At 40.8% G+C, this 21,848-nt stretch overlaps 1 protein-coding gene and 1 long non-coding RNA gene across 2 annotated transcripts in view; one reads left to right on the forward strand and one right to left on the reverse strand.

Moving 5' to 3' along the window:
* LOC117954136 (contactin-associated protein-like 4) overlaps positions 1 to 21,848 on the forward strand; it is a 147,611-nt gene that overhangs the window by 48,682 nt on the left and 77,081 nt on the right. The window contains exons 4-5 of the mRNA XM_034887672.1: positions 4,780 to 4,927; positions 13,761 to 13,967. Of these exons, the coding sequence (XP_034743563.1) occupies positions 4,780 to 4,927; positions 13,761 to 13,967 (355 nt within the window). The remainder of the gene's footprint in view (positions 1 to 4,779; positions 4,928 to 13,760; positions 13,968 to 21,848) is intronic.
* On the reverse strand, positions 5,911 to 20,798 carry LOC117954160. The gene is made up of 3 exons (XR_004658761.1): positions 20,789 to 20,798; positions 14,399 to 14,404; positions 5,911 to 6,036 (listed from the first exon to the last, which is right to left on the reverse strand). It is a non-coding gene; the product is annotated as an uncharacterized LOC117954160 (long non-coding RNA).

The following is a 21,848-nucleotide window of genomic DNA, read 5'->3' on the forward strand; positions in this document are numbered from 1 at the left end:
GCTTGCACAGGCAAGGCAAGGCAAGGCAGCTTTGTTTGTATACCACATTTCAGCAACAGGGCAATTCAACTTGCTTTACATAATAATCAGTTAAACAGAGAAAACACAAGTACAAACAGTTAAAAATCATAAGCATTAAAAACCGATAAAACACATGAATAGACAGTTCAAAACTAAATAGAAACATTAGGACACATAAAACACAAGAATAAAAGTTACAGTGCAGCATAAGAAATTTAAAGAAATGAGCAGTCATTTAAAGAAAGGCAGCATCAAAAAGAAAGGTCTTCAGCCTTGAATTAAAAGAACTGAGAGTAGCAGCGGATCTACAGGTTTCTGGGAGTTTATTCCAAATATGAGGAGCATAGAAACTGACATAGTTCTGACTCTGGGGACAGAAAGTAGACCTGTCCAAGATGACCTGAGAAGTCTGGATGGTTCATAGTGTAGTAGCAGATCAGAAATCTATTTTGGACCTAAACCGTTCACAGAGGAGCAGTTGCACCTGCATGTTCCCAGTGAACCTTATGCATCGTGTGGGTATTACACACTGTGAGCATGGACATTTATCCAGCGTAAAGCCCCATTTGTTCCAGCGGTGCAGTGAGAAGCTTTTGATTAGAAGTTGCGCCGAGGCAATTTCCTCACATAGAGGGAATCCAGCTAATCTGAGCACCCAGGATTGTCACAGAGAGAGACAGAGAGAGAGAGAGAGAGAAAGCAGCGAAGGATTTCTAGCTGCTTAAAAACAGGTTGATCTGACACTACATTAAACCGAGCACGATCCCAGTCACATTTCAAAATGTTTCCCAACTTCTGTGCGTTCGTCCGCCGAGCTTACCAAGTCTGTCAGAGGAGAAAGTTGAAGGCAGAGCTGCTGCATCAACCACGACACATTTTCTACTCCTCTTCTGCTTTCAGCTTAGAGGCCTGAAGTCCAAGGAAGAAATATGCTGTTTTTGTCTTCTCCTCTTTCTCTTGGTCCTCTCTTTTTCTTCTTCCAGATGCCTGTGAGTGCTTGGAAATATAGCAATCCATCTTTTCTTTATAGTCTCTCTTGTCTTTGTCGGTTTGTTTCCTCCTGCCTGGAGGACTGGGGGTGAGGACACAAGTGGCCATCTTTTTATTTATTTTTTATTTTTAACTTTTTCCCCGTTCTTCTCCCTTTTATTTCCTCTTATTTCCTGCTGCTTGTCTCCCTCTAACTCTCACTATGTGATGTTCTTTTCCTTTCATTTTGTCAATCAGTCATTTCTCTTTGATACTCTTTACTGTAAATCCTTCTTTCTTTTGTCCTCCTTTCTTTTTTTGTGATTTATAAACTGTATATATATTATTTAACACTCTAAATTACTTTTGTGTGTGTGGCTATGAGGATAATTACTGTTGGGACTGTGAGTCAGAAGAAAAGTGTAAGTAGCATGACGTTAAAACACCACATATTCCGCATAACAAATTTTTTGCAAGCTCCCAATGTTTCTTAAACATCCATGTAATCTAAAAGCAGGGTATATGTGTGGAGAAAAAATTGTAAGTTTTGCTTATATATACCCTATAAATCGCCTATATGTAAAGTGATAGCCATTATCACAAAACCATTTAATTCGATTTAATTCCATTTCATTATAGCGTTAAATCACAACAGTTATCTCACTCCGCTTTTTATGAAAAGAGCAGGTCTAGACCGTAGTCTGTGATGTTATTTACAGAAACACAACAATTCCCTCCAAGAGCAAGCACTAGGCGATAGAGGAAGAGAGAGAGCAACATGGAGAATTGTAGCAGAGAGTGTTGAGCAGGAACATGGAGGTAGCAGGTGACTCCAACCACAGATCCAGAACTACCTGCAGGAAGTGAAAGGAGGAGAAGGGCGAGAGAGCACAAGACTACAGGAAAGGGATGAAGTCGAGTTAGTAACATGCATTAATGGGATGAGGTTTCATACAGATGGAGAGAAGGAGGATGAGAAGGGTGCTCAGTGCATCATGGGAGGTCCCCCAGCAGTCTAGGCCTATGCGTAACTAAGGGATGGTTCAGGACTCTCCTGAATCAGCCCTAACTATAAGATTTATCAAAGAGGAAAGTCTTAAGCCTTCTCTTAAATGTGGAGACGATGTCTGCCTACTGAACCCAAACTGGAACCCAGATCCACAGGAGAGGAGCCTGATAGCTGAACTAATGGATGGCTCCCATTCTACTTTTAGAGACTCTAGGAACCACAAGTAACACTGCATTCTGGGAGCACAGTGCTCTGGTGGGGTAGTCAGGTACTATGAGCTCTTTAAGATAAGATGGTGCCTGACCACAAAGAGCTTTGTAGGTGAGAAGAAGGGTTTTAAATTCTATTCTGGATTTTAAAGGAAGCCAATGCAGAGAAGTTAAAACAGGAGAGATTTGATCTCTTTACCTGGTTCCTGTCAGAACACGTGCTGCAGCATTCTGGATCAGCTGAAGAGTCCTTTTGGACTTTTTTGAGCAGTCCTTGAAATTAGCTTTATGTAAGAATTAAACGAAATGTCTTGATCAAAGACAACTCCATGATTCCTCACAGTGGTGAGGCCAAGGTGATGCCATCCAGAGTAACTATCTCTTTGGAGAATGCATCACGGAGGTGCTTGGGCCCCAGAACAGTAACTTCAGTTTTATCTGAGTTCAACATTAGAAAATTACAGGTAATCCAGGTTTTACTATTGTGAAGGCACATTTGAAGTTTAGCTAACTGAATAGTTTCATCTGGCTTGATTGATAAAAATAATTGAGTATCATCTGCATAACATTGAAAGTTTATGGAGTGTTTCCTGATAATATTGCCTAAAGAAAGCATATATAAAGTGAACAGGATTGGACCGAGCACAGATCCTTGTAGGACTCCATGACTAACTTTGGCGTGCATGGAGGATTCATCGTTAACATGTACAAACTGAGTTTGATCTGATAAATAAGACTTAAACCAGCTTGGAGCAGTTCCTTTATTGCCAATTAAATGTTCCAGTCTCTGTAATAAGATATGATGGTCAATGGTATCAAATGCAGCACTAAGATCAAATAACACCAGTACAGAGATAACGCCTTTGTCTGATGCAATTAGGGGGTCATTAGCAATTTTCACAAGTACTGTCTCTGTGCTATGATGAACTTTAAATTCTTACTAAAAATCTCAAAATAAGCTGTTGCTGCAGCTATGCAGAAAGCTTTTTGACGAGTGCTTCATCAAGAATCTTAGAGAGAAATTGAAGGTTGGATATAGGTCTTTAGTTGGGCAGGTCTTGGTGGATTTTGTTTCTAATAGTTATCATTTTTCACATCTTGTATAGAAGTTTTTGCCTAATGGCGTGTAGTTCAGCAGTATAAACCTAAAAGTTACCTAACTGTGGCCAGATAAGAACAATACTTTCAAATGAGTTATAATGAGTTAATGAGTTATTTACTATGCAGATCCCCAGCTAAGGTACTAGGCACTGAGAAAGTTAAAAAGTGTCCAAGGGGTGGTGATCTGAAGAAAGAACATCTCCAATGTGAAACATTTTGGGTATATATTGATATATTATATAATGTATCAGCTGATGGTTGAAATGAGGGATTTGTGGAAGCCCATTTCCACCAGTGAAAGAACATATTTAAAGACAAAAGTTAGATTTGAACTAAAACCAGCTGCAGAAAAGTTGTGCTGAACTCTATTTTTTACAGGTAACACAACTCGTTTTCACTCCGAACGTGTAAATAAGGACGTTTAATCAGTGGCTGTCCATGTCTTATGTGGCGAAAAAAAGCTCCCTTTGGCGTATGTGTAGAGCAGAATCTAGACGGGGTTTAGCGAGTAGTATGTAAGGGGTAATTCCTCATCGAGAGGTTGGTCGGTGGGGGTGGATGGTCAAACACAGGACTTTCTCCCAGGAGAACGGGGTTTGTGTCCCGTTATAGCCGCGTGTCAGGGAACCGTAAGCCCACCCCCGACCTTTGCCTTAACCTTCCTGTTGTCCTTGGGTCCAATTTAACCTATTTTCAAAAAGTTTCTATACCAAATATTTGGGTTTCTTTCAACCAAATTGTCAAAAAAATAAAGTGGATGGTTCCATGCAACACTCTTCACAAATAAAATACATTATCAGTTCCCTACTTGCATTGAGTTTGGGGGTTTTATCCATTTAATAGCATTTGCAAAAAAAAACAGGAACATTTTATAAAAATGTTGGACAAAGCTTCAAAAGCTTGGGGGGAAAAAACTAAAAAACTTCAACTTCAAAAAAATCAACAAAAACATGGCTAAAAGTGACATAAATGTCGCAAAAGCTTAAGAAATGTCGGGGAAAAATAACCAAAAACTTGGAAAAAGGTGACAATTGACAAAAACATCAGAAATTGTGACAAACAAACGTGGAAAAAAAACTGTAGACGTTAAAACAGATGACCAAAACGTTGTTTTTTTTTACTTCACCCAGAAAAAGTCAAAGAGTTGTAAGGAAGAAAACGCAAGGGTTAACCCAATTGTCCCGTTCCCGCGAGTCACAGAATCGTAAGCCCACTCACGAGCTTTACCTTAACCTAAGGGACGGCAATGGTCCCGACCAAGCGCGTCAAAAGCGACACCAAAGTCCTGACCAAGCGCGTTCAGGTAAAGCGTGTTATATGACGCTAAAGGAGACTTTTAGCTTCAATAACAACGCCTAAGGCACCTGACAAAGCGAACGTATTTTTATGAGATGGGAGGGAGAATGTGTTGGGTCACACTAACTCAGAAACATGATGAACAAGTTCTTGTGTGTGTTTTTGTGTTTTCAGTCTTTTCCAGGGAACAGTAATGCAGACAGCGTGGTTCAGTACAAACTGCAGCAGCCGGCGATCGCTCGCTTCCTCCGCTTCATTCCTCTGGAGTGGAACCCCAGCGGGAGGATCGGACTCCGGCTGGAGACCTACGGATGTCCTTATAGTAAGCCTTGATGACCTTGCTGACAAAGGAGTGGGAAGCGCTGCTGGCTCTTTCTTGTATTGTGTTCGCTCATCCATTCAACCTCTCTTGATTAATCCTGGAGAGACCATTGAGGGGGCGACCCTCAGTTTCAATGTCACCGAGTCAGATTACAAAGGCAAATACAGAATAACAGCACAGAAGGCACAATGATAAGAAACATAGAAGGACACCAAAACATTCAGATTTGGAAAATGATTTGATAAATTCAATAGAAAAAAAAAAAATGCTTTAACCCCTGTATGGTATTTGGGTAAAATTGACCCATTTCAAAATCAATGGCTTTAAATAATTTTCTGTGATAAACATGTATTTCTGACTCAATTCAGAAAATGATTCTGGATATGACCACTTACGTTTTTTCCAAGATAGGAATGATCACATTTTTAACATGAATTATAACATGAGAAAAAACAGATCACAATTCCATTTTTAATTGGGTTCTAGTAGAGACTGATTGCAGTCCCTAAACATATATAATCGCAATTGTTTGAAATTGAGATAAAGACCATATTTGTTAATAGACTATGAATTAAAGTTTTATGTCAGAATTCTTTTTAAAACCCCTAATAAGTCACGGGTCAATTTGACCCGAGGGATACGAGAGCGTCGTGAAAGTGAAGACAATACAAGGTTTGAGTAATTTTTTTGAATAAATACCAAATTAAATTTGGTGCTATGGCTCTGTTCAGAGGAGTCCCCTGACCCTTCATGAGAACCATGACAGAGCAGCAGCAGCAGCATTAGGGGACGCTGATACAGTTTAAGACTGGGAGAGCTAAACTATTCCTTCATTTTAACAGAGCGTCAACGATGACTTAGACGCAAATGTCACGTTACACACAACATGGTGGATTAAGGGAGGAGGTGGGTAGCATAGATGCACCAGCAAGCAGTTAGGAGCCACTAAAGCAGCTTTAAGTAGCAGCAAGGGACCAGCTGATGCAGACCAGCTGCTCCAGACCAGCTGCTCCAGACCAGCTGCTGCAGACCAGCTGCTGCGACCGTGTTGTTGGCCAATAACGGTTTAGCAGCGTCTTGACTACTTGGCCTGCCAGAACTGACACTGACTATATAATTAGGCTGTGCACATACAAATAAAGATCAGTATATGTATCATAAAGGGACTCTGATCCAATATTGATAGCTGACAATTCAAAAGAGGTAGCTATTTAATCAATTTACTTCAGAAGTTATTGGACAATCAGCAATGGAAATGAATGGCCTCTGACGCCGTAGAATGGATGTTTGGTCCTCCACGAGGCTGCGTACCTCCTGAAGTAGGTGGTAAAAAGAGTACAACGGAGTCCAATGGGAGTGTCGCCACTCTGTGTTTCTGTATCACTCTGGTCCAGGGTTGCCACCTGCCACCTGTCCCATTTTTACCAGGATTATCCTTCTTTAAACAACCTGTCCCGGGAAATTTACACACGGAATGTCAAGGCTACATGAATGTGTGTGTTCAATTTACTATTTCCTCTCCCCTTGAAATACCCTATGCGTTGTTCACAGAGCCCTCAGTGTCTCTTGTGTGTAGAATGCATAGAATCAATGGCTCTGTAGGGGACGTGACGTTGCAAGCACAAGTATCTAAGCAATCAGGTAAGCTAAGATAAATTAAGTAAGATCAGCTTCCTCTCATAAGAATACTTCAAATGTTTCGAATATTCAATGCTATGCACAATCATTCTGCAGAAAAGGCCAATTATGTCTGATGGACATTTTCAACTGTGAGCAAATTGGTCGGTCCGGTCATCAATATTTCCAGGTTTTTTAACCCTTGCGTTGTCCTCAGGACAAATTTGACCCATTTCGGAAAAAAAATCTTTATCAGAAAAGTGTCTTTCAACCAAATTTTCAATAACATAACGCAAATTGTTCCACACAACGCTCTTCACAAGTAAAATAAATGATCAGCCTGGCTTTCATCAAATTTGGATGTTTTATTCAATTTTAAGGCATGCAAAAACTTTTTTATGACAGACCATTGTACAAAGTGACTAAAATGTCCAAAAAAAGCTTCAAAAACATGGGGGAAAAGCAACAAAGTTTTTGAAAAAAAGGTTTCAATTTTGACCAAGTAAAAGAAAAAGTTGCATGATTGATGTGAAGACAGCACAAGGGTTGATCAGTCATAGGTGGCCACCCTACTCTAGGCTTTGTTGCACGGACTGGACTCTCTGGAGATGTCCGACTGTGGACACTGGTGGCACTGGTTTCATCTTAATGACCTGCTGGGTTGGTTTATTTTTCTCTAGGGAAATTTACTTTGCATGGAGAGTTTAACAATGGCAAATTACTACTGAGTAATCAGCGAGGGTCCACACCTCACCAATCAATGTGCAACACTATTAATTGGGTTGAAAAAAAATAAACTAATCACACGTCAGAGCAATTAAATTGCTTGTGATTTCCCATGGACACAAAGGACGATAAATTCCCCCGATGGGACAGCTTTTCTTAAAAGTATTTCCATATTGTACTTATTATGTAGGTTTCTTTTTCATTTCTCAGACCACACAACATACGGGCACTATCTGGGGTCCGTTTTAGAAAGCAGCTTTAGTGAACACTCTGAGTTAGTTAACCCTGAGATGAAGGAAACTCTGGGTTTTCTGTTTCAGAAAGAGAGGTAACTTTACCTCAGAGCAGGGCTGTAGTCAAGACCACCTTAGTCAAATCCAAGAAAAGTCAAAGACCAGGACTAGTTGAGTCCAAGTCAAGAACGAGTCCAAAGAGGTTTGAGTCCAAGACAAGACCGAGTCCAAAAAGGTTTGTGTCCAAGACAAGACCGAGTCCAAAAAGTTTTGAATCCGACTCAAGACAGAGTCCAGGACAGAAAAAAAGGTCTTATGCATGACAGTTTCAAGGCAATCATTATGGATTTCACTTTCCCTCCAATGTTATTATCAACATAATGAAGACACCAGGACTCGGTCAAGACCGAAAGCCATATTGGGCAAAACCAGTGTCCAAGACCGAGACAAGTCAGAGTCCAAATACTAGCGAGACCAAGACAAGTCAGAGACCATAGAAAAACGGTCTCAAGTCCGGACTCAAGTCCGGTCTTGGACTCGAGTCCGGACTTGAGACCGTTTTTCTATGGCCTCAGAGTCAGTTACAATGGTAAATCCAGCCCGTTTCAGAAAGAGATTTAACTTATGCTGCGTTCTAATATTTATCCAAGTTGGAGTTCCAACTAAAAAGTCAGACGTTGCCTGGCAACACGCCCCCTTTCCTCGGACTTCCGAGCTCGAAAAACCCTTTTGGTCACAGAGTAAGAATTCTGATATCCGAGGTCCGAGTCGGATCGTTGAAGATAATAGAACGCAGTTTGGCAAACTATAAAAATATTTTAATTCCAAACATGGCATTTTACTTTTGTCGACAATCCCTTTGATGAAGAAGCTGGATTTTGACTGTAGTTGTATTTTAATTTCCAGATAACTACGCATTTGAGCAATTTTCTTCTCAGTCCATGAGTTATGTGGCCTACATAACTTTATCCGTCCTCAAATCACTAACGTCAACTATTGTGGACATGCTCTACTTCCCAGGACATTCTTTGAGTTACATCATGTCTTTTTACATTGGTGATGCGGAGCATATTAGTAAATCCACTGTAGCCGCAGTTTTTTGTTTGATACAAATATTCTTTCATCAGAATCATTTATAATGACAAGTAAATGATTCTGATAAATGAATATTTAAAAAATAAAAAATGGACTGTCATCCATTTTTTATTTTATTATTTTATTTATTTATTTTATTTGTTATGAGCGTTGGTGTTGCATAGTTTGTCCACCAGAGGACGCTCTACACCATCCCTGTTAGTGATGGTGTTGCATAGTCTGTCCACCAGAGGACGCTCTACAACGTCCCCGTTAGTGATGGCATTGCATAGTCTGTCCAACAGAGGACGCTCTACGACGTCCCTGTTAGTGATGGCGTTGCATAGTCTGTCCACCAGAGGACGCTCTACACCGTCCCTGTTAGTGATGGCATTGCATAGTCTGTCCACCAGAGGACGCTCTACCACGTCCCTGTTGGCAATACTGATTATTGTTGTGGTTTTGTTGAAAGTACTTTAAGTTACATATCTTCATTTTGTACTATTATGCATTTTATTTATCAGACCTTTAATATATTTTGATGTTCCTCTGTTCTGATGTGACAATAAAACAAATTATTATCATAATATTTTAGTGAGAACTCATAAATAACTACAAATAACGAATGTTAGGGAAGTCTGTTCATGTTTTGCAATGCGTTTCTGGATTTTTTTTTTTAAATATACTGTATCTCGGCCAGTATATTGCCATATTGGATTTTCAAATAATCAAATATTCTTATCGGTATCTATCGGTTGGGCTCTACCAGTCAGAGACATTTAAAAGAGATAACTGATTGTAAAGCATGATTCTGTCATTGATTGTGCTGCGACCGCAGAATGGGATTAGTAGTAGATAATTATTTTGCCTGCAGGATTGCAGCTGAAATGAAATGATAGGTGAAGCCTACAAACATTTCAAATTTCACCAGTAATATTACAGGTTACCTGTGATAAGACATGACATTTATACACTATATTAGAGCTTACGCATTGACTCAAGCAGCAATTTTCTCCCACACCAATGCTCGCTATTTTTCTGCATCCGCTGTGTTGCTTTTTTAACTAAATACATGTTCAAACTCAGTGTATGTGCGCATGTCTATTTCCTTTTACTTCTATACTGTGGTGGTGTACGTACTTACCTCTGAGTCAACCTACTCTGAGTTGATTGAACCAACTCAAAACAGCTGTTCTGGAACCAAAAACTCCATATCACCATCCACCATGTCAGGGTAATCAACTTAGAGTTCAGGGTTAGACTTGGAGTTTGTTAAACCTCCTTCCTGAAACCCCAGGACCTGGCATTAACACAACAGACTGAACACCCACATCCCATAAAAACATAGGTTTTGACTTTGTCACATTTTTTTAATCCTATCAGATCAATTCTCCTTTCAAAAAAATGACAAACATCAATGTCACTGCAGTCTCTTTGATGCCTAAAAAACATGTTGTTTAACTTTTTCAGTGTTTGTATCTCCTGAGAGTTTAGGATGAGCATGACTTCTTCCTTAATGATTTATGACTCCTCTTCATGTTCTTCACGGCTCAGTTGAAGAAGTAGGTGTTTGTGTGCCCTGCAAAGTCCTGTTACACCCTGCTATGCTCGGCTGTGCCCTGCAAAGTCCTGTAACGCCAGGAACTATTACAAACTACTATTTCTGGTCACTGGTCCATTATCTTTTACTGTGACTGTTATTGCCAATATTCATCACACCCCCAACCGGCCCCGTCAGACACCACCTACCAAGAGCCTGGGTCTGTCCGAGGTTTCTCCCCCAAAAGGACGTTTTCCTCGCATCTGTCACACTAAATACTTGCTCTTGGGGGAATTTGTTAGAATAATTTCATTATTAAGAATAGACAGAGACAACCAAAGTTATGTCAAAGTATATTTTTGCCTGTGAACACAAGGAGACAGTTTCCACACTACAGAATAGTCCAGAAAAGTCACGATATTGGTATCCGTATCGGTATTGCATACCCAGCTGTAGTAAAAACAAGTCTTGATGTAATAACTCATCAGCTTTATGTAGCCTACAGCTTAACATTTTGGAGGATAAGGAGACAAATTGCTGTACCACTCGATACCTGCATGTTAAGTATCCGGTATACTAAAGAAACACGACAATGTGTAAAAGGCTTCATAGTCTTGTATCTCACGTTATGGTTCCATAGCAAATGTTTTGTAAAAAAAACGATTTTGTCATAACGACCCACCAAGTAGGTCGTCCGATCAAATCGAAGTATTGACGTCAATGCTGCTGCTAGTTCTGCCGTTGTTTACCTTTTTCTTCTTCTTCTAGTCCCTAAAAATAGCAAAGTCGGTAGCCTTTGCTATTTTTATATAGCAATGTATGTAGCTCTCATAGCGTCACATTTACACATGCCAGCTACTGTGAAAAGGCCTTTAGTGTTCCCTGCACTCATGTGGTCAAAAACAAGGTGCATTCCCACTACCTGAAAGCTCTATATGCTTATTACATGTAGCGGTCCAGGCTATGCTGAGGCAACATAACTCTGGAACTGGCTCTAATTCATCATATTCCTTCACCAAGTGGAAAGATGATTTATGATTAAAAGCATTAAAACTGCTGTTCGCTGCTGTCCCCTCTGGACTAAGATTGATTACAAGAAAACATTTTAAAGATGGATTTTTTAAAAAATACCATGTGGTGGTCTGGAAATATTTTCATGTTATTTAAGGTGATGGCAGATATACAGTGTTAGTGTAACATATTTATCAGCCAGCGTGACGGTTTGCAGAGGAGACGTGTTGTTTCCTAGCGTGGCGGTCCTGAACTAATGGCGCATGCACAGCAGAGTCCTTCAAGGAAAAACAAATGTAATGGAGCGAAGGGGGCTGAAATATAGATGTTAGCAGCAAAAGGTTTACCACACTGGGACAATTGGGTGATAATCTGTTATTGAGGCGACACAACACATTTAATGACTTGTCTCTGCAAACATTTCACGCCAATCAATCAACTTTATCTAAACGGATAAAAAAGCAATTGCTGTCAGTCATACATGCATGCAGACCCAATCAAAAAAAAACATTGTTAAACCAAAAAGTATGAGTGACACTTTTATTTTACAGAGCTAAAGATTAAATGATAATATGGTCTTTTCTGGTCAGTAAACATGTATAGAGATAAAGCTTTTATTCTGAAGGATTTAAGCTGGAAGTCTTATCTTTATTTTGTTCAGCCTGTTCTCATGAACCATACGTTTGAAAAGCTACGAAAAGATAAGTACTGGGATTTGTATGATTTATACTGGGTGTTTTTGCTAAATGCACCACATTGAGTGCTGCTGTATAAGTTTGCCTGTTCATTAATTCCTGCTAATAATTAATAATTCATTCCTGCTTATGCACAGACAGTTGAAAGTAATACTAAAATTAGTTACATGGTGGCTAAAGATTTTTAAAGGTTAGAGGAATATAAAAAAAAGAACGTTAGGGGAACGTTCTCTAAAGGTTGCAATGTTAGGATAACGTTGGTGGAACGTTCCATAAAGGTTACAACATTAGGGGAACGTTCTGAGAACGTTTGATGTAACCAAAAACGTTCCCAGAACGTTACACCAACTTTCCATTACAACCAAAACCTAACCAATCCTCACCTTCAGGCAAAAACAAACATTCCCCAAAAGTTTTGGGAACCAAAAATTGTTAGCTGGATAAGACCGTGGCAGGTCGTGTAGGGAGGTGTTCAGAGCGGGCGGGCTTTGTATCATCTCGAATCTTTAGACTACGCTGAGCTTTAGGAAGACTAATAACACTTTTGGCCCCCTTAAAAAGGGGCAAAATTTGTAGGATGTTACTTTTTTTTAAGTTACATAACATCATATCATACATCTTAAAAGCTATTTCATTGGGTAAATTGTGATTCCCAAGTAATAGAACCTTTGGTTGATTGATTTGCAGGTCCAGTCGGAGAGGGAAATGTGAAAGATGTTTTAAAACCCTAAATAATTTGGGTCTTTTGAGAAAACACTCAGGGCTGGAGCCCCAGAAGTTGGCTTGTTAGTATATTGAGTAGAAGATTAGACTTAGAGTAATGTTTCCAGCTTTACACAATGAGGATGACTCTGGAGCTTTGTGTTGTAATCAGCAGGAAATACACTGTACAATCCATTAAGAGCATTACTGCGAGAACAGTGGCTGTGGGATTGTGTGCGAGTCCTGGCGTCAGGGAGACAAAGAGTTGCTAAGTTCATTAAAAAAACTTCCAGTCAGACAAATTAGTGGAATGGCTGAAAAGGAAATGGATGCTGAACTCAGCTACTGCTTTTTTATTAATTCAATATTTGCTGTCCCTTCTATAAATCTGGGGTGCCAAACGCATTTTCCTTTAATGTGCCCTGCCGTACAAAACCATTTTCTTTGTTTTTATTTTTTTTTAAATATGTTAGGTCCATATGAATTTGTGTTTTGTGGTAAATGTGAAAATGAACTGCTACCTCCTCTGTCAGCTCTTCCCACTGAAAAGAAATAAGAGGAGATATCAGGCCAATTACTACAGCTGGTCAGTCTGACGTCATGCTGCCTGAGATCATTACTATTAATGAGCTGGGTAAAGGATACTGATAGCCAGGCTCTCATTGGCTAGCTGTTAGCCAATCAGAGTCAAGCAGCTTAGCTTGCTCAAATGGAGCTGAGTCTTCTTGCAGGCTTTCTATACCACGCTAGAATGGCTTAAAACAAGGTAACCAAGCCAACCAGACTCCATAGAGTTACATAGTCCATGGTAGAACTTCAGACATTCCCACAAAGCAAGGAAATACGTGTGGCGGGGCCTCTTTAAGGGCCACACTGGAAATGAGAATCACATCGAGGGCCAGACATGAAGCGTTTATTGACATACTGTACATACATAGAAAAAAGTAAAATATCTTTGACTGTATTGCTGCTGTGTTGCTTTTTTTGTCATTTTTGTTGCTTTTTCACGACTTAATTTTGGATTTACGTTTTTTACATGATACAAACCTTCCGTTATCGCGCAGGAAAGATTACCGGACAACACGATCTTCTGAACATAGCCATACTGACAAATACAGAGAGAGTTGTGTAGAGATGAGAGCCTTAATCAGCTTTGTAGCAACTCATAGTACACAGATTGTTACTTGTTGTTTTTGGATGTTAAGTGACTCCTCTGTGTCTCTTTTGTCTTCCAGCCTCTGACGTGGTGGGTCTGGACGGCGGCAGTAGCGGTCTGGTGTACAGGTTGAGTCCTGGGCAGAGGCGCGTGTCCAGGGAGGCCGTCTCTCTGAAGTTTAAAACCCTAAGTAATTCTGGGACACTGCTGCATGCAGACGGTGAGGGAGGACTCGGCCTCACCCTGGAGTTAGAGAGAGGGAAGCTACTGCTGCTTCTCAGACAAGGTAAAACACACCAGATACGTGATCAGGGTACTGACATCCTGTCAAACATACTAATGCATTGGGTGCCCAGATAGCTCAGTTGGTAGAGCGGGCGTCCATATAAAAGAGGTTTACTCCTCAACGCAAAGGAGCAGTCCTTTGAAATAAAGGTGTAAAATGCCCCAAAAAATACCCCAAAAAGCATAGTACTGCACAGTACAGTGGAGTATAATCTATAACAATGAGGTTTCATTAGCGGGATTGTTCCGGTGCCGCCGGACTTCCCTCCCCTTCTTCTTTCTTGGTGTTGCCGTTCTAACCTCTGGTGGATTTATGAGGACTATGGTTCACTGGTCCTCGGATCCCTGCAGGTTGAATCCAGACAGCTAGCTAGACTATCTGTCCAATCTGAGTTTAATGTTGCACGACTAAAACAACTGTTGAACGTACACACGTTCCTATCTGAGGATATTTTACAGAGGCAACGAGGTACCGTCTGGAGCTTTGCGTTGCCTAAGTTGATTTGGATTTGTTTAAAGAAATGAAATAACCAGAGCATTGTTTTTTTTCCCATCCCTAAATGCTGTGTGGACTAGCCCGAACTTCCTCCACAGTGCTGTGGAGGAAGGTCTGGCAACTTGAGACTAAGTTGAGTATAACACAAAATTTGGAAAAAACACAGCCCTCTATACCTATAATGTTTTTTTATATTCAAATGAAAAACCTCTAATAAGTAGTAACCTTAGTGGCTCCCTGATACTGTATCTGACGTCTCTTTTATGTAGACATTAGTGGTCCCTTAATGCTCCTTATGACCTCACAAGGGGCAAGATTCCAGATCGGCCCATCTGAGCTTTCATTTTCTAGAAGGCAGAGCAGGATACCCAGGGCTCGGTTTACACCTATCACCATTTCTCATATTAATGTTAAAAAGTGAAAATGTCATGCCATGGGACCAACCACTACTTGATTTTGATTTCCAGTCAAAAAAAAGCTTCAGCTGAAACAGTTTGATCAGCAAAGAGACATTTATTGTTCTTTGTGGAACATCTGTACACGTTGAGGGCAATATAAACCCCTTTAAGCTAACGTGAGATTGGTTGTGGTTGGGTGAGATGGACGACACGCACGCTGCTGCTGCCTGATTGGTTTAAATCTTGGCTCCACCTCTGCTGCTCTCCGGCTGAATGTAATTTGGAGCCTAATGTCCCTTCCCAATTACAACACAGGTAACAATGTGCTGAATATTGGAGTTTACCATTTCTCTGTAGTTGCAGCCATGATGGATGGTCTCCTTTCACTGTAACATGTGTTGGAGCCGGATTCTGAAGGTGATGCACGACAGTCAGTGGGTCCGGAGGGAGGTGTGTGTGTGTATATGTGTAAACGGGGTTAAACCAGAGGATGTCAGGCGGCCATGCTGAATCATCACCATATGGCTCACCTCTCATTAGGAACCCCATCTGGCTGCAGAAATATTTTCTCCATGCATCCATTAGGGGTAGGGGCGAAAAACGATTCTTGGATGTGTCACAATATTCTCATAAAGGATTGGTCTCGTGCAGTTCACTAGGCCGATAAAGTGCATCCTGTACAAAAAGACCTTATAATAAAGTGCATATTGCAAAGAGTCTTTTGCAAAATGCAGTAGATCACAAGGTCAAAGTGTTCCAAGGAAGGAGTTGTTTTTTGAAATAATAATTTGTACTCTTTATTGATCCCCTATGGGGAAATTACAATGACGCACTACACACAGGCCTGCACTAGAGAGATGAGATGTCTGAGTGAGTGGGCTGCTGAACAAGAGCCCTGAGCGGTTGAGGGGGGTTTGGTGCCTTGCTCAAGAGCACCTTGGCAGTGCCTAGTAGGTGAACTGGAATCTCCTCAGCAACCAGTCCACACGCCATACTTTGGACCATACTGGGACTTGAACCTATGACCCTCTGGTTCCTAACCCAACTCACAACAGACTGAGCTAATGCTTTAACCCTCATGTTGTCCTTGGGTCAAATTTGACCCGTTTTCAGTGAAAGAATTTCTTATATTTTCACAAAAAATGGGCCGTCGAAATAAGCGCTGAAAACGTCAACATAAAAAATATTTTAAAAAACACCCACAACATTGAAAAAGTGACACAAATGTTGGAAAAAGTCATCATAATGTTGAAAAAAAGTGACCATAGTTGACGGGAAGACAACACAAAGGTTAAAAACTTTAAAAAAGGTGTCATGTTAAAGGAAGTCTGCATCCCAATGAAGAGAGACTGCAGCTCAATGAGAGGAAATCCATTCAAAACCATTCTTCTCTTCTTCCTCTTCTCCCTTTCTTCTATTTCTGTCCCTTTCAACTCTTTCATTTGTTACAAAACTCTTTGACTCGGTGTTCCTCCTCCTCTCCTCTTCTGTTGCCGTTATTGTTGTTTGTCTTGGTCTGTCTCTAAAGATCTCCCATTGCTATATATTCTCCACATCAGAAGAGTCCATTTGCTTTTTTCAACTCCCTGTGTCTCTGAAACACACAAACACACACACACACACACACACACACACACCACTTTGATACTCCCCATTAGCCATCTTTTCCATTTTCCTCTTTCTTCCTGAATGTTTTTTCCTATTTTTCAAAAGTATCCCTGAGCCTTTTTCAGTTCGTTGTCCTTCAACTTTCTGTTTCATATTTTCCACTTTATTTCTCCCTCCCTCTCCTATCTCTCTCTCCCTAGCTCTACCTAGGCTTAGGTGACCAATTGTGTAAATGAGGTCATCTGCTGTGTGTGCGTGGACCCTGGGCTCTTCGGGGTCCGCTCTGCTCTGTTAACACCATCACACCTCCAGGTCTGAACCCCCCCTGGAGCAGATGCACATCCCTTTTATGAGGCGACGCTGAGTACTGTAGCAGCCACTCTGACCTGGATAACCCAGGAAACAACACTAGTATTTAGAAAAACTGACGGTAGATCAATCTGCCCTCGGATAGAGCACTACAACCACTCCCACTCTCCTTAGGAAAGTGTTTTCTTTGTCCTGCAAGGGCGATATTTCAGCTTTTAGGAGTTGTGATTTGTTGGGTCTTTTTTCATTTGTACAGCGTACCATTTAGAGTGCTTTTCAGAACATCAAGTAGTGATATTACACTTGATACTGGAGCTTGGAGGCAAATTTTGATCATGTATTGCGGCTAAAGCTTTGAATTGCGGCTTGAATCATAATCATATCATAATCTCAAAGACATTCCAAGACTCATTTCAGTGAAAAGTCAGCGGTTAAATTTACTGAATATATCTAAAGGCAACATAGGCACTCCTACGCAAATCATTATTAGTGTTTGTTATTACTGAAATCACCCATTGCAGGCAATTGTGTTCAAAATGGGTGGAAAGCTTCAGTGCCTCCATAAGTTACAGTCACTTACTGTATGTTGCCCAATAAATACAATAAAAGTACAATTCTTAAGTACTAATTGAAATTTCTCATTAAATAATGCTGATGTTTGCCTGCTGTAACTATTTATCTGATGCAGGATGTTACTTTTCTGACTTTATAGTGAGCAGGTAGTTACAGTATAGTGGACTTAACCCTTTTATTGAATGCTAGTTTTACATAATCGAAGTCAATAGCTCTACTTTGAGTTACTTTTTGTTTTTTACCAACCCAGCTTGTCATATGCTGACGCTTGGTCAGTGGCCGTCAGCGTCAGATACAACGTCACAAGAATGTATTGTATCTGACGCTGACAGTGTGTGTTAATTTCAGTCCCTGCTCCTGTCTACAGTTTGGCTTATGATGCCGAATTGACTCTCCGCGTCCAAACAACAGAAACGTGGATGATGGTGTCTTGCAGACTGCCTCACTAAACCTTTCTTACTCTTTGCTTCAAAATAAATGAGAAAACTTCTGAGGCGGCAAAAATCCTCCAAGACAAACGCCTCACTCTGTGCCCCCAAAGCCGTGGATCGTTACAGAGCTTCTGATTTGGGCTGAATATGTGACAGGCATGGAGCTTTATGAGATTCAATAGCTGAAATCATTATACCCGCCTGTTTTCTGATAAGAGCTGTCAGTGTCTCTCTCTATAATCAGATTTTGAGCTGCGGTAATATAACAGCAGACAAGATGCAATGAGGTGATTCTGCCTGGAAGACATGTGCAGAATGATGAAGTATTTAGACTCTAGCCAACAATTATTTATTAACATTGCCCTACACCCCGGCTGACATTGGCTCTTAAACTTCTCCCCCGTCCCTAGACACAACACTTTGTATTAACCCACATTCTGGACTAGGTATCTGCCCATTGCACGTTCTATATATCCTAAACTTTTTGCATTTTGCTAGAGGTGGAAAGAGTACAAACTAGTTCTACTTAAAGGTGCCCTTCCACACAAAACATTTTTTTTTAAATATGTCAGGTCCATATGTGTGTGTGTGTTATGTGGTGAATATGAAGATGAACTGCTACCTCCTCTGTCAGCTCTCGTCTTTCTAGAAAAGAATGAAGAGGAGAAATCAGGCCAATTACAACAGCTGGTCAGTCTGACGTCATGTTGCCTGAGCTCATTACTATTCATGAGCTAGGTATAGGATGCCAATAGCCAGGCTCTCATTGGCTAGCTGTTAGCCAATCAAAGTCAATCAGCTTGGCTTGTTATATTAATGAGATCTGGCCCAAATGGAGTCTTCCTGCAGGCTTTCTATACCAAGCTAGAATGGCTTTTTCCGCTAAAAATGTTACATCATCCATGGTAGAACTTTACCACAGAGTCACGTGTGGCGGGGCATCTTTAAGTAAAAGTACTATTGAATGAACTTTTACTTAAGTACGAGTTAAATTACCTGAATTAAAATTTACTCAAGTAAACGTAAAAGGTAGCTCATTCCCAATTAACTCAGATTGAAAGGTACTTAGTTCCTTTTTTTGACAGCAGCTTTTTTTACGTTCATCTTCAGCAGAATTTAACACACTTGTCCATCTTTATCCTTCTTGGGATTCAAGCGCCAGTGATAACAAAATGGTGCTTCCCATCATTGACTTCAGAAAGTTCCCAGGCGTGATTTATTTCCTTTATGTTAAACATCTACTGTAAATGCACATATTTGCATCTGCATTTACTGTTTTATTTCATACCTACTTTGAATAAATTATATTCTCATTGTCTGCAACCTGCCTGTATAACCAAACCAACACAACCATTGTCTGTGTATGCCGACCACTGTACAACTCCACCACCAGTTTACTGTCTTGCTCGTGGGCACATAGTTCAACACATTAAATTAAAGGTCATTAATAAAAAATGAAAGCCAGGTTGGGAAAAATCAACCTGACAGCGTACAGGTACACTTTCCTCTCTTCTCTCACTGCTATCAAGCAAGGCATGGGATACATTTGCTTCAGACAGATGTTGTTTGGCAAAGCCCAAATCTACAGCTAACTCGGCTCTGTGTTTGATTCCTATATTCAGAAAAAACAGGCCGCTGTTTGCAAAATGTCAAATTTCTAGGTTATTATTATTATTATGTTATCTAGGGCATGTAGGGTGTGGAGTTAAAGTTGTGTGTGTGTGTATGTTTAATATGAAGCGTCGGACCGTCCAAGTTGCTAGAAAGTTCAGTTCATTCGCCCTTGTCCTTGACGAGACAGGAGAAGATAGGGGTGGAGGAAGAAGGATGGGGGGGGGGGGATAGATCACAATTTCAATCCAATTTAGCTTGATTCTGTGAAATTTGACCAAATCAATGTCCGTCAATCAATCCCACTGGCCCTTGAATCATGGTTAATTTGATATCTACAACACATAGTTTACAGTATTTAGTTGTTCTTAAGTTCCAGTTGCGTCATTATACTTTCAATACTTTCCTAATTGGACCAGGACTTTATGTAGCAACAAAAAGCTCACTGTGGGATACAGTCGGGCATTGTGAGTTAAGACGTTTAATACTTTATACAGGATTTTTAAAGATGTAAGTAAAACCTATGTTTGAGCAAGTTGCACTTAGTGAACTCTCATACTCTCACTGAACTCTCATATTTGTCGTGCTTGCTCTTTCCAGTCATTTAGCCAGAAATCAAATCCTCCATTCAACGAAACTCTCAATCCTAAGGTCTCCTCCCTCTCGTCTTCACCCCCAACATCTGATTTCTGTTGAAGTTTTGCCATTGATCCCCTCATATTGATCTCTCTGTCTCTCTCTCCACTCGTTCAGACAGTAATCAAATAACTCATCGCAATAGATGTGTTGACAGGACAGACTTCCCCTGTAATTTTTGGTTTGCATCCTAACTTTCTCTCTCTGGATGAAGTTTTTTTTATATCCAAGCTGCAGACAAATAAACCCTCTCACAAAATAAGCTGAATTATCATAAATACATTTGTCCATCATCTTCCAAACTGTCTCTGTTTCTCTCTTTGAAGTATAAATTGTCTCTCCCTAAAGAATAGCTAATACATTTTTAATGTCTGACTGTATATTAAGCTTCAAAGTTTCTCTTCCGGGACTTTTGGAGGCAGAATCCACTCATTTTGACTTGCTGGTGCTCATCAATCATTGATGAGGTCTTACTATGAATCATATGTTCCTCTGCAGTTTTTAAGCATTATCACCCATTTGGCTCCGGTTCGCAGTGCATGTATGCAGATAGCCTTCATTCCCTAATGAGACAAGAGAGATAGGCTGACCTCGGAGTGCTCCTCTCTCTGGGAATCTGAGAACAGTGAAAAATTTAGACACAGCATGGAGGCTGGTGTGTTGTAGCAGTTGTCAGGGGTGCACTCCCGTGGTCAGGTTGTTAGAAAGAAACAGACCTGCAGGTCAGATAATGAGAGGACAACAAACACTAGACTGTCACAACACATTGCTAAAGATATGGACAGAGCAAACAATGTACCTCAAAATAAAATAGATTAGTTATAATTAGTAGAAGCAAAGCTGCAAATTAAATAACCAGAATACAAAACCGGGTGGCTCAGGTGGTAGAGCGGTCGCCTATCAATTGGACCTTGGGGGTTCGATCTCTGGCCCTACAGTGCCATGTTGAGTCCTTGGGTGAGCCACTGGTTGCATCTCATAACCCTGAAATTGCCTCCTTGAATCCTCCACCTGCCTGCTTTAGTCCCTCCCACCGAGGAGGCAAAAGAGCTGCATCTCATGTATCTGATAGCTCCTTGACTCCTCATTTCTCGACTGAACCGGAAGTTGTTCTGGTCCTCCTCATTGAAGGCTGTCTCAAAACTCTTATTTGTGTCCCGAGGAGCGAGCATCTAGGAGGAATAGGTGAGGATACTAAGAGCAGCCTTCCTTGAAGCACTGCAGCTGGAGGAGTTGCCATCTCCGCCCAAACAGCTAACGAATCCATGTGACGCTTGAGGGGAAAGGACGTATCTTCCCTCTAAAACACATTTGCTCGTCGCCTCTCTCCTGCCATGATTTCCTCTTGTGTCTCGGTTGCCTTCTTGGTGTAAGCGACTAAAAAGTGAGGAAAGGGGGCAAGCAGAGGAGTCAAGGAAGCAATTTTAAGCAACATGAGAAGCACCTTATGAAATCGTGGAAGAGAGGAAACGAGCACATTTGTCTAAGAGGGACGAGATGTCCTTCACACGAATTTGTCACCTGTTTGGGCGAAATTAGCAACTCCTTCAGCTTCACAGCGTCTGCTAAAGCTGCTATCGTGTTTCTTTGCCTATAGCTTCTCGATGATCTCTCCTTAATGTTCTGACCTCGGGGTAGGAATAAGAGCTTTGAGGCGGCCTTCACCAATGAGGGACAGAAAAATGTCCGATTCAGCCGAGGAGCTATCAAAGGAGAGATTTATGAGATGCAGCCACTGAAACCCAAGTTACCCCTGATGCTGCACCAATGGAGCTAGAATGTGTGTGAGTGTTTATCTGATGAGCAGGTGAGGAGTCCTG

Source organism: Etheostoma cragini, chromosome 12, assembly GCF_013103735.1.
Source record: "Etheostoma cragini isolate CJK2018 chromosome 12, CSU_Ecrag_1.0, whole genome shotgun sequence".
NCBI lineage: Eukaryota > Metazoa > Chordata > Actinopteri > Perciformes > Percidae > Etheostoma > Etheostoma cragini.